The sequence below is a fragment of the Anas platyrhynchos genome, chromosome 13 (assembly GCF_047663525.1).
Source record: "Anas platyrhynchos isolate ZD024472 breed Pekin duck chromosome 13, IASCAAS_PekinDuck_T2T, whole genome shotgun sequence".
Classification (NCBI taxonomy): domain Eukaryota; kingdom Metazoa; phylum Chordata; class Aves; order Anseriformes; family Anatidae; genus Anas; species Anas platyrhynchos.
In genome coordinates, this window is record NC_092599.1 from 16,840,134 (window position 1) to 16,853,229 (window position 13,096).

A 13,096-nucleotide genomic window follows, 5' to 3' on the forward strand; every position below is an offset into this window, starting at 1 on the left:
TTTTAAATAGTTTTGTGAAAATCTTGTAGTAAGAGGAAAAAAAAGAAAATAAAACAGCTTGTCAGATAAAAGATCATTCTTTCTGGAAGACTGTATAATACAGGTCACTCACAGCCAAGGAAAATGTACTCTAATTGGGATGGATACAGTAATAAAGAAATAGAGAATCTGGTTTATGATGCAAGGCTATGTATTGTTTACATGAATGATGAACGAAAAGAACTGTTATCTCTAAATCTAGTTGGAGGTAAACATTAAGTAAGGAGGGAGCTAAACTGGTTAGTGGACAGTGTTGATGCAACAAAATAAATAAGGCAAAAACCTATTTTTGAAAAAGTTTCTAAACACTGAAATCTTGAAAGAGCTTTATTTTAGGTATAAGTGAAGCATCTAGTGAAGTTAATGAAGAGAATGAAATTTTTGAAAGGGCTGTTTTACTGACAGTAAAATGTCTTCATTTGTCAAGTAAGACTCATATTTCTAACCTTGTTTAGTATTAAAAGAATATTTAACTTTATAAAGTCACTTTTACAAGCCTGTCCCACACTTTACAGACTCATGCAGTAGTTACCTGATGCAAATTTTAGTGAAAAGCTGGCGAGACAAGCCAGCTAGAGAGGGAAAGCACACAAGGAAAAGGCAGACAAGAGAGGGAAATAACATTCCAGAACTGCTGGATGAAAAAAGGAAGCTTGACCTTTCCCTTCAGTTCAAGTGCAACCCCTTCAGTATTTGAAAACCAAGAATAAAGAAATTTCTGACATACATTAGAATTTTTGTTGGAATTAAATGTCAAAGGAGAAACTTTACTTTTGCTAAGAAGCCAAAGATCCATTAAGGTTTAGACTTTGTCTGTTTTCTCTCAGAGAAAATGTTTATCTTTGTCTCGGTGGAAATTTGGCTTGCTAACTTTTACTCCAACAACATCAACAATTCAAGGCAGTATCATGATCAAGAGAAGGAAAGGCATTGAGCTGCAGCCACTATGTTTTGGTTTATTATTATGACACAAACCCAATGAATGACAGCGGGGAAAAAAAAAAAGTTGTTTATCTCCAAATTACTCCTCTTCTAGTACCTGGAAAACCTTTCCAAATCCAAATATCATAGAAATAGGGTGTGTTTTAATAAATTGGCATTTTCTGAGAAAATTTTAGTTGTAAAATGAACACCTAGCTCTACTTTTTGGCTCCTTGCTTAAAATATATGTAGTGGGACAGGACTGACTGCTTTTCTCTTGGCTGCTCACAATGAATGAAACCCTAAATTATTACATTTTTCTGTGGGGTGGGAGAAATAATGGGATAACTGTATCTCTGGTTTTTAAGCCTTTCCCTCTCTTCAGGATTTTTTAAAATATTGCATATGTAGCTATCACATGTCATTTTTTGGAAACAAAATCCTGTAGTTTTTCTATTATTTTGGAGCAGATTAATGTTTGATTCAGAGACATCAAAGTATTTTTAAATTTTATTAATTATTAATAGCCACACATAAGTTTAGTAACTACTTAATGGAAAAGCTGCCTGTAAAATGCTGTCTCATCTACAATGGTTGGTGAAACAGATTAGGAAGATGTTACCTGAATTTTTCAGGTATTCATCAGAATGGCACATTCAAATCATTAAGAGGGTTGCAAACCTTAATGAAAAGTAATTTATACAAGGAAATATTTACTGTAGTACTGAAGTTTCCCTAGTTATGCTGAAATTGTTTAGCTGTCATAGTGGTTTTGCCATCAACAAACTACATATTTCTAGAAGTCAGCATTAGTTGGTAATAATAGTTAGGTAGAGGATCTAACTGTACACAAAGTAAACAAGTTGTTCTTTATCCTAATCTGTTTATATCTAGTTCTCAAATGTTGTTTATATTTTCAGTAGGTGGCCCCTTCAAGAGAATGCAGTTTAAAATTTTCCAAGATGCACGTTTAATATTCTTTGATGTTCCTCCTTCCCCCATTCTCACAGAATATATAGTTAACGTTCTTAAGTGGAAGCAGTCAGAAAACACAGGTCTCTTAAAAACAAACAAAACCCCACAAAACAACTCTTTCTTTCATAAAAAGTTAAAAATCAAAAATATTTTTAAGTGTAGGAAATATTTAGGGGAAAAAAAATATTGAAAAATAATTGGTGAGGCCCTTGCCCAGGCTGCCCAGGGGAGCTGTGGCTGCCCAAGGCCAGGCTGGATGGGGCTGGGGCAGCTGTCCCTGCCCTTGGCAGGGGGTTGGAACTGGGTGGGCTTTAGGGTCCCTTCCAACCCAAACTATTCTGTGATTTCTATGAAGCCCCACCAAAAAATAATCTTCCAGATCGTCAGTCTGCTGCAGCTTTTGAATTTGCAGGTTCCTTTTTCTTTGTTCTGTTGAGGTCTGTCATTTTGGTCTGAGATTTTTAGAAGTGAATATTTTACTCAATCAAAATTTTTGTTTTATTAATGCTAGCAGCAGTGGCCTCAAACAAGCCACTTCTAAAGATGGCACAGGAAAAAATGCAGGGTGATGACTCTAGCGTTTCTAGCAGCAAATTAATGTCATACCAAATGATCACAAAATATTCTCAGTATATTTCCATCATACAGATCTCTGAAGTTTTGTTTTTTTGTTTTTTTTTTTTTTTTTTAAATTTTTTAAGTGTTTTTCAGCAAAAGAAGAACATAGCCTAATTAAGCCTGTATTTTTGTTCAGTTTCACTTTTTTTGGGGTCTAGCATTTTCTTCAAAATTGGGGCTAACTCTCAGGTAAAAAGAAGTTTTTTCATTGCCACTTTAACTCATAAATAGCTGAAATTTATCAGACTCGCCAAGAAGCCATCATTTTAGGTAGAATACTTATATCTGTAACACTTGCCTCAGAGTGGCACAAGGGCATGAGCATCTGCAAATTATGTCGGAAACTGTAGCACGGAACTTGATTCTAGTAGCAATCTTGATTCTAGTGCATATTGTGATGCATTTACTGATGAACAATTTAAGAGAGAGAGTTTGGCTTAGCTTTTGTAATCTATCCTACATGAAAATCAGATACTCTTGTATTGAGAAAAAAATATTTACTGTTCAGCAGCTTTTGCTGAAAATAGGATTTTATTTATTTATTTTTTTAAAAAACAATCTGATTTATTAAATGTAAGGCAAAATCACCGTCTCATACTGATCTAAATTCAAAACACAGATGATCAAGTCAAGTGGGCAAACCAGCCTTACTGAAATTGCCACTTGCTTTCTGTAGCAACATAGTTTAACTGTCACATGCAGAAATGGAATAAGCAAAACGTGACTTGAAGTCTGCATCTAGAATGATGTTTATAAAAGTTGCATCATTTAGGGACGTCAGCTGATAGAGACAGAGATATCATAGTAAAGCTTAGAAGTTCTCACTTGTTATTACAAAGATTTCCCAAACTTACAGGGATATGCAAGATCAAAATTGACTTCTGCATATCTTTCCTTTAGGGAAAATAAATAGGCTTAAAGTCTTAGTCATGTCCTCAACTGGAGATGTGTCGTGGCAAGGTTTATTGTCCTTACATAGAAATAATTTCTTTAAAAGGGTGTTTAATATATTTAAGCTTTGTCAAATCTGATACAAAAATGTCAGGTTCTATAAATTTGCAGGAGTCCTATAATAAAGGAGAAATGCTATGGAAAGTGGAAGCCCTGCATATGGTTCTGATCTCATGCCCTGAAGTTCAGTGGGATAATAGTCACGTGAAACTTTTGTGAAATGAGAATCAGGCCTGAGGATATCCCAGACTGCGTAGTTATTCTATTCTGCCCTTGCTACATGTGGTTTGAGTTTTTGGTAGCACTTCCTGGATTTATTGCATATTTATGTAGAAGGAGAGTATGCGTCTCTTTCACTCATTAATGCAGAAATGTAGAAATTATAATTTTTCTATTTTTTTTTAATTTATTTTTGAATTTACTCACCTTCTTCATCATACAATCCAGAACATGGTAGTCATATTTACAGGTGACTCCTTTGCATACAATATCTCCTCCTGTGGATACTTAATCTGATTTTATTAACTGGGAGGATTCAAAAATAAGCAAAACCAAGCACACTGAAGATATGCCTTCTATTTCAAAGCTTTTACGTATCCAATAGTATTTGACCAAACTTTTACATTTGTGCACCTATAGTCTTGATATAGAATAGTGTCAGTTACACATAAGAGTTGGCATCTCTTTGCGAAATTGACCTCTTGTTTACAATTTTATACTAATCACCTTACTGATCTTTCAGTATTGAATTTATTTGCTTTTGCAGTGCCCTACTCTCTACTGTCTGAATATTAAATGTGTTTGTTTTCCCAGAGGGCTAGAGAACATTGGACAAAAGGGTTCAGCAGGAGAGAGTGAAATAAAAAGAGGTTGTGAGTCTTTAACCTTGAGCCTGAAATGAATGTGAACCAAACTCAAGATACTTGGCTTATATGAAGCCAGGTAAACATTCGAGTATAAGCCCACACACTACCAACCATATGACATCTGCTGATGATTAACAGGCCTTGTGTATTTTGCCTATATTGTTGTATTTAGGAGTGAGATTCTGAACTTCATCTTTTATTCTGAATGGACAAATTTGTAGTATCTAAAATTTTAATTCTTTTATTCTTCTTGCCTGATGCAGTATAATAAATCTAACTTTCAAGGTGGGATGAAACTCAAGAGTTTTTTCTATTACAGCTACAGAGAAGAAAGAAGTGGAAACTTATAGCCATGTCAAAAATGTCCTGAAGTGTTGTCCCCACAGTCTTTTGTTTAAAAGCAGTTCATTTTTTTCTGTTGTCTCCATTACTGTGAGAAAAGGGAGCTGTATCACACTGTTTGTCTTCCCTTGGCATTGTCAGTATCATAAAGAAATCTCATCAACATGAGCTCCACATAGTCCATAGAAACCAACACCTTTTAGGTTCTATCCATCATGGGTATGTCCCTGCTTTTACATGCTGTACATTCTGTGAAGTTTATTGGCTTTCTCTTCAAAAAGTAATCACACTTTGTTTCAGCAGAGCCCCTAAAACTTTTACAGTAGATATACTTCATATAACCTTGAACTTACTTTAGCATGCATTAAAAAAAAATGTTGCTATTGGGCCATGTAACTCTCAGTAAATAACATATTTCATTTCTTTGATTAAATAGGGTAGTGTTATTATGTATAAATTAAAATACCACCTTTGTATTCAGCTACCTATGTTTCCATTAACATACTGAAAGAACCAAATTTTGTTCCTGTAAGCAATAATTTGATACATTAAGGGAAAGATTAACAAGATTTTGAATTATATTGTAATGAAGGAATTCTGTCACTGAATGAGGTGTGACACTGAAAGTAAATGTTTTCTTCTACATACCAAGCAATACAATTTAAAGATGGAGAGTTTCTCCTTAATTGAAATATTGATGGAAATCAATCTCTGAAACTTTAGGGAGATGTTAAAAAAATATAGTTTTCTACAGATACTTAGAGAAGGAAATTTACTAGAAAGCTATCTCTAAGTACTCTGAGATTTAGGTATTTGTCTAGATCTGGCCCTTATTTTACTGTTGTATTCAGCAGATGAGCTACTTTACATATCAGCAGGTCTAAACTACTTTTTAAGCTAGTATTTTATTTTTTATTTTTAGTAAAAGTCACTATGAAGAAACAGAATCTATGCCAGTAGCATCTAAATGCTCCTGCAAGACTTTAATGGTTCATGCCAGAACTTTTTCATAGATCTTTACATAAAGTGAAATGATTTCTGGCTGATTGTATGTTCTGCAATTAAAAACCTTCAGATTGCTCTGTAAACACATTTAGTCCAAGCAAAAGATGTTAGTGTAGTGTTTTCTTTCAGTGGGTCATCAGTTTGAGCAGTCCCAGCAGAGTATTGAATTCAGGTCATGGCAGGCAGGTTTTCACAGAATCACACAGAATCACAGAATTTTCTAGGTTGGAAGAGACCTCAAGATCATCGAGTCCAACCTCTAACCTAACACTCGTAACATGTTTTCAAATACAACCTAGTTCTATTGGTTTCCCCCAGCTGTGTAACATGCAAATCAGCTACCTCTATGGTTGACTAAAAGCTTGGCATTAAATGCAACTTTTATTCCAAATGTTGGTATTAAATGCAGTATCAACGCACAGTTTTTAAAACACTTTAAAGCAGTTCTTATGCTACAGTATCCTTTTCTGAGACTACTTCTGAAATCTTGCTTAAGCAGAATTTCAGTGACTTCAGTGGTGTTTTTTTCTACTACAGAACTTTGAGTCTCATAAAATGAAATTAAGTTCCTCCCTTGCTAGCCTGTAGAGGCTTAAATGCAGTTTGTGTGGCCTGAAAAAAAGCTTTACTTTCACTAGGTACTACAGAATCTATACAGGCATAATATGAAATTGCAAGCCTTTTCTATTTAAGGAAAAATCTAATTTACCTTTATTTATAAAAAAAAAAAAAATCTAGCTGGCAAACAGAACCTAAATCTATGCAACAAAAAGTAGCTGTATTCAAAATAAAGTATTTACTTAGTCGATAAGATATAGTGAACAGCTGCAATTGAATAAGATGATTTATTTTTATTTAGATAGCAGAAATAATAGGGATCTTTGCAGAAAATACCACTGTATCAGCCCATATTTTAAAGTAAGCATGTTACAGAGAAATTCCCTGATTTAACTTAGCACAATGTGGTAGCATGTCTTAAAGATTGCTTTGGCTAACATGCTGTTTTTTTAATTATTTAGTCTAATTACTTTGCACTTTAAAATACAAGAGAGAAAGGCCTAGAAAATGAGGGAATTGGTATGTCAACTCTACTCTATGAGTTCAAATCCTATTTTTAGTAATGCAAATGAATCTTTTATATGCCTGTTCACTACAGAACCATAACACAGCAAAACACAATTCAAAGCAATTCAGCCTGCATAAAGCCCTGCTTTATAATTCCAGGTGCTCTGTCAAATAGAGGTACTAGGTGCACCATCTGACTGTAGCACGTATTCTTTACTCTTCTTATCCTCCTCTTGCCTTGCATGCCTGCCAGCCTCCTGATATCTTCCAGTACCCCACATCTGGCCAAGACCATTCTGCACCACTCTGGTCCTCTTATTTGGAACATAAGCAGTACACAAACCTGCTTTTTGTACTGTGCCCTGGTGTTACCAAATGTATTTCTAAAGAGAAGGGAGGGTATTTGGCCTCTGACTGAGGGCCATGGATCTGAAGATGGCATGACTTCTGCTCTCAGGATTTTTGAAAGATTAAAAATATTTAAATGTAGAGAACACAAACAAGGACAAAGGGCAGAGAGATCAAAATACAAGACAACCTCTTTCTCAAATCTGCTGAAATTCTGTACAGCTTAGGCAGCTCCAGCCACAGGATCAGCTAGATCCCACAGCTGGAACACGGTGACCCCATGCCATTAATAAAATACAGTCTGCTGATTCAAGGAGGAATTAAAGCTTTACAAATTAGTGCTGTATTAAACCAATCAGTAATGTGCAGCATATTCACATGTAAAAAGATACACATACCTACCGCCAACCATTTCAAATGCGTGTGGAAAAGCTTTCACAATGCCTGCTTGCACCTTTTTCTGCCTCTGCCTGTGTTTTGGTCTTCCCTTTAAGAAATGCTAAAAATTCACTCATGAACTACATGGAAGTAGAAGGATAGAACTCATATTTAGTCATAAAGCATTTGCCAACAGATCACATTTTTGCCATTCTGTTTTTTCCTCTTTGCCCCTCACTCCCTTCCAAAAAGTTATGTTTTTTCAGTAGTAACACATAGCACATTCCTTCACGTCTTTTCAGAACCAGCAGGTCACTGGGATACAGACAACATCCCTACCTTTGCTCACCCACAGAGCACTAGCGTCCCCACTCTGCCATGCTCCTCTCTCTCTGCTCCTTTCATTTCCTACTGAGAAAGCAATTTGCACTGTGGCTGACAGTCTGATGGGCTGAGCCTTGTAGTTTTTCACCTGTGTTTTTATTGTCAGGTGGCTAACAACATTAAATTTATCCTGCCATAAGTCTGCTGACCTAGTTTAAAGACTGCATATATGGCATAAATTGTGTCGCTTTCAGCGTCTAACCTTACAAATAGTATTAAAACTGAGACACAGAAAATGAAAGAGCTTGCTGTTTAACAATGCAATTCAAGTCAAACCAACAATCAATACATTATTTTACTATGTTTTCTATATATTAAAAAGTTAAATGGCTAGAACAGTGGGTCTATACTCGAGTGTTTACCTCACATATGCATGAAGGAAAAATAAAAGTTGGTTCAACAATACGATGTTCACATTATCCAGGCTTCCAAGTGTAGTTGTTGTGTGCAAGTTATCTCTGTTCATGTGGTAACTGTGATTTTTTTTTTTTCTTTTTCTTTTCCCCCTGTGGTAGCATGATTATGCTTAGTATTTTGTCTGCTTGGCTTTTTGTGCTCTTGGCTGCATTCATTTAGATTTTGCTTTAAAACATTGATATTACTGATAGTTTTTACCCTTGGCTCCTGTGTGTCTCATATGTACCCATCAAACTGTGTCTGTGTTCTGTGCTTTTCTGTTTGTGAAGTGTGATATGTTATGTGTAATGTTTTTTTTTTTTTTAACAATACAAAAGAGACTTTTTTAATTAAAAAAGCCTTCCTACTTACTCACTGCAAAACTATCAACATGCATGGTTTTACATTTGCATTACAATTAACATGGCTTGTCTTTTACTAGGGATGTACCACACGAGTGGATGTTCGCTTTCTTTAACCAGTACTTCCCATCAGTTCTTTGATGGCTTTAAACTTGATTTATTTTAATATTGCAGTTGATACAGATATTCAAAATGCACATAACTGAGCCACTCGTTTATGCATATAACATCCAGAGACTATGGACTTCAGCTGCCTGCACTGCCCTAACCATATGCTACATTCTTCACAAAGTATTCTCTAACACAGTGTTGCTCTTTAAAGGTGCTACCTCTGACATCTCTTTCCTTTTCTCCCCCCAGATCCGCGTCGTGAAGGCATTCCGTAGCTCTCTCTATGAAGGTTTAGAAAAACCAGAATCTAGAACCTCTATTCACAACTTTATGACTCATCCTGAATTTAGGATAGAAGATTCCCAGCCCCACATCCCACTCATTGATGACACAGACCTAGAAGAAGACTCTGCTCTCAAGAAAAACTCGAGTCCACCGTCTTCGCTGAACAAGAACAACAGTGCTATCGACAGTGGAATAAATCTTACAACTGACACAAGTAAATCAGCTACCTCTTCTAGTCCAGGAAGCCCAATACATAGCCTGGAGACATCACTTTAGCTGAAAAGGTCACTGCAAAAAAAAAAAAAAATAAAAAAATAGTAAAATAAAATAAAAACCACAGCAACCGAAATATATAAATATATATATTAAAAACATTGCTGGCTGAAAAGCTGTTTGAACTCTTATTCACTCTGAGACAAGTGAATGAATTGATCACAATGGTTTTGGGGAAAGAATGAATGGCTGATTTACATACCCCCTCTTGTTCCCTTTCAGAAAAACAAAACAAACAAAAAAATACCCTCCTGCATGAATGTACTGTACACTTCTGGCCCTTCTTTCTCTCTTTTTGTTTCTCTTTATTTTTATTTCATTTTGTTTTATTTTTCCTCCTTAAGCAGGAACTGCAGAGGACTTCTTTCTGAGGCTATTTATCCAATTCACTGGTCTGTGAGTTTTTTGAAATGCTTGTGTGGCATGGACTCAATTGTATAGATTAATTTAAATAACTTTTTTGAAGTTGCAAAGCTTAACTTGCACAGTAGATTTGCACCAGTTGGACAGAGGAACTTAAACATTTATGAGACTATATATAGAGATATATACATATAAGTATATACATAATTAATTATATATATGTATATATCTATCTATATATATATAGTTATATATATATAAAGTTTCTTTGTTGGCATGTTGCCTTGTTTCTGCTCAAATTGCTCTGACTATTTTAACTTATTTATGTCCTAAAAAAAGAATGTAATTTGTTTACAAGCCTGTAGATAATATCCTTAACTATTTGTAGGGTTAAGAAAGCACTTCCTGCCGAAGTAGTATAAAAATGGCTCAGCTCAGCTCATTGAAAACGTCTGTAATATTGCACCCTGGATATTTTATTACAACTATGTTCTGATTTCTGCCTGATTTTTTTTTTTTTTTTTTGTTAAGTAATGTAGATATTGCTAGTAAATAACAAAAGAAGCCAAAATATAACACATTGGATGTAGCATTGTGATCCTATATACAGGGAGGTAAACCAGGCTTCCTTTGTTTCAAATAAAAATAGGAATGATCAGGTTCTCTCTTTTTTATTTTTTATTTTTTTTTCCCTCTGATAAACTGCTTGAATTTGTTTTGGTGCAACAGATGATAATGGAGGCTATTTCATTCTTTAAACACATGGCAATGGCTTCCAAAAATAATTTTGGAAAGAAAGAATGTGAAACTGAGTTGAGTTTATAAATAACAGATTAAAAATACATTATATTTGGTTTGTCTATATGGAGATCAAACTAATGTTAAAATATTGTGATATATTGTGTTAATCCTTTTCAGTTAGTAATTTAGGCATTTATTTCCTTACTACTTACAAAGTATGGGCTGTTGGCATTTTGGATGAAAATTACTGTAGGTTGTTGCTTTGATTTTTTTTTTTTTTAAAGAAAACTATCATTTCTGCACTACTAGGTCTGACTGAAGCTATATTAATTGTGTATTGAGATATGCTTTGTGTGATTTTGTTTTGAACCAAGCTTGTCTTCCTGTAGTCACAAGGTATACTGTAACAATTGTTTTACTTAGAGCTTTCTACAAAGAAAGCTATTTGGAAAACCTGCAGTAAGAGGGTGAAAAATATTTTTCAAGATGGTAACAGCCCTGGTAACTTAAAATTTATGAGCTTATATAATTGCTATGTCAACCACTTGAATGCTAAGCACTTTGTGGATCACAGATTTTTCATAAATAATTTTTGTATTTAATATAAAGTTTGCTTGAAGACTTTTCAGCATATGATCTTTTCCATAATTGTACAGTGCAAAAGATATTTTGAATTACACCATTGATTAAGCCAGATGTGTTGAAAAACACTCTCAAACTAGCTTGATAAATTGATTTGTTAAGGTATTACTGGTTGTCTTAAAGTTGGCTAATACCATGGTGCATCTCTGCAGTCACAAGAACTAATCCAAGCCAGAACTCTCCAAAACAAGATTAGACTCATGGCCAAACTGCAGACTGAACTGACTAAAGTGTTTTCAGGGTGCATCAAGACTATTCAGCCAGGTAAAGCTCAAATCAGCTTGAATTGCCAGCTTCCGGACTTTTGTGTAGAAGCTTGAATGTTTTTGGCTCAAACTCATAGTTCGCTGATCCAAACTTTTCACTGACCAACAGAACAGGTCTTGGGAGGCGTATACAACTCTGTTTTCAACAGATAGTGGTACCCGTTTCTTAACAGTAAAAAGCTAGCATGAAAGCATTATTATTTTAGCTAATTCCTAGCAACAAAGTGATTGAAACTCAGTCAGGATTGTTCTTCGCTTTGTAAATATGGTGATTAACCTTTGTATAACATGTATTGGGTTTCTATGGCCTATTTGGGATATCATATTCAGAAGAAAAAAAGTGTTATCTATTTACAGGGAAGCCTCTAGCTTTGGACTTGAACATCTTCAAAAGCTATTAATACTGGAACAATTTATTTTCAGCATCTTAACACTGACTGTTTGCCTTTTTATTTTCAAACACTTCATATTTTTTCTTGGTTTCTTTTTTTTTTTTTTTTTTAATTTTCCTGTAGGAGTACCCCTCTCTAAGGTACCATTTGCAGACTTGAAAACTGTTAAGAAAATGAACACTGCATTCTGTGTATATATAGTAAAACATATATAAACTGAGATGCATAGAAAACTTGGGCTTTTGTGAGCAGAGACTGTGCTTTATGTATATGATAAATGATAGATTTTTTTTTTTTTAAAGCAGAATAGCTATGACCTTTCAACTACAAGTCGTGCATCACAATTCCTTTCTTTTATTGCTTGACCTCTCTGTGATGGGAACAATGGATCAAAAACCAAAATGATCAGTTTGTTAAAATTCCCTGCAATATATAAATGCTCGCTCTCGACGTACTGTACTTAGCAGCATGAGATTTGTGGACAACAATACAGTGGTACATTGGCAATCCATCCCACTAGGGGTTATTAATATATGTTCATTCATCTGTTTTTATGAATTTTTTTATCTAGACAATAATTGTAAATAAAGAACTTACTCTGTCTGTTCATTTAATACTATGCAAAAGGTTATGCTTTCTATTGTTATTCTTATTCCTACAGTGTGATGCTGGAATGTTTGTGGTTTCAAAAAAAAAAAAAAAAAGACAAAAGTAAGTAAAATATGTGATGTAAATTATTTTATAGTTTGAAACAAAATGATAAAGTTTTACTCTTGCTGCTTACTGTCTAATAGATCTCTCTTGGCAGGAGCACAAGTGGAAAATTTAAAGAAATAAATTCACAAAGCAGCATGAACAATAACAGTCTGAACGTAACAGCTTTCTTTATTTTCACTTGAAGTCATTAAATCTAGCGTTAGGTTCCCACTGGCATGTTTTAATGTAATCGTGTATGCCAATGCTCTGAATTGGCAGCAGGAAGCCTGCTGACCAGCCAGTGGTAGCACTGGCTACCTCAGGCTTTCCTTACGCCCAGGTGCTGAGTCAGCCCCGAGTGCTTTCTATTCCTGTCTGCTGCGCGACAACGGAACCCCTAGAGAGAAAGCTTGGTCCATGCTGTGGTGGTGCACGGTGGTGGGAATGGCTGAGCTGAATGCTGCAGAGAACTTGGCTGAAATTAGTAAGTAAAGAACAAGGAAGATGCATGAAGGCCCTGTCAATTTGAGTATGACAAAAAATAGTTTAATGTTGGTCCTAAGTTGAGCATCAAAGTCTGTTTCCCTATCACTTGGGGGATATTACATATCCCTCCATTAAGATTACTTTTTGCATCTCTTTCACTCTCTGCCACTATTAGAAATATTAGGTCTGAC

At 35.0% G+C, this 13,096-nt stretch overlaps 1 protein-coding gene across 25 annotated transcripts in view; it reads left to right on the forward strand.

The window, feature by feature from the left end:
* ATP2B2 (ATPase plasma membrane Ca2+ transporting 2) overlaps nt 1-12,587 on the forward strand; it is a 420,614-nt gene extending 408,027 nt beyond the window's left edge. For 19 of the 25 annotated variants that reach the window (XM_072044123.1, XM_027467734.3, XM_038185709.2 and 16 more), the window contains one exon: nt 9,011-12,587. In XM_072044123.1, coding sequence (XP_071900224.1) covers nt 9,011-9,322 — 312 coding nt within the window. In that variant the 3' untranslated portion in view covers nt 9,323-12,587. Of the gene's footprint in view, nt 1-4,317; nt 4,374-9,010 lie in introns of all 25 variants that reach the window. The other 6 variants (XM_038185720.2, XM_038185723.2, XM_072044127.1 and 3 more) reach the window with 2 other exon arrangements.
* Nucleotides 12,588-13,096: the final 509 nt, after the last annotated feature.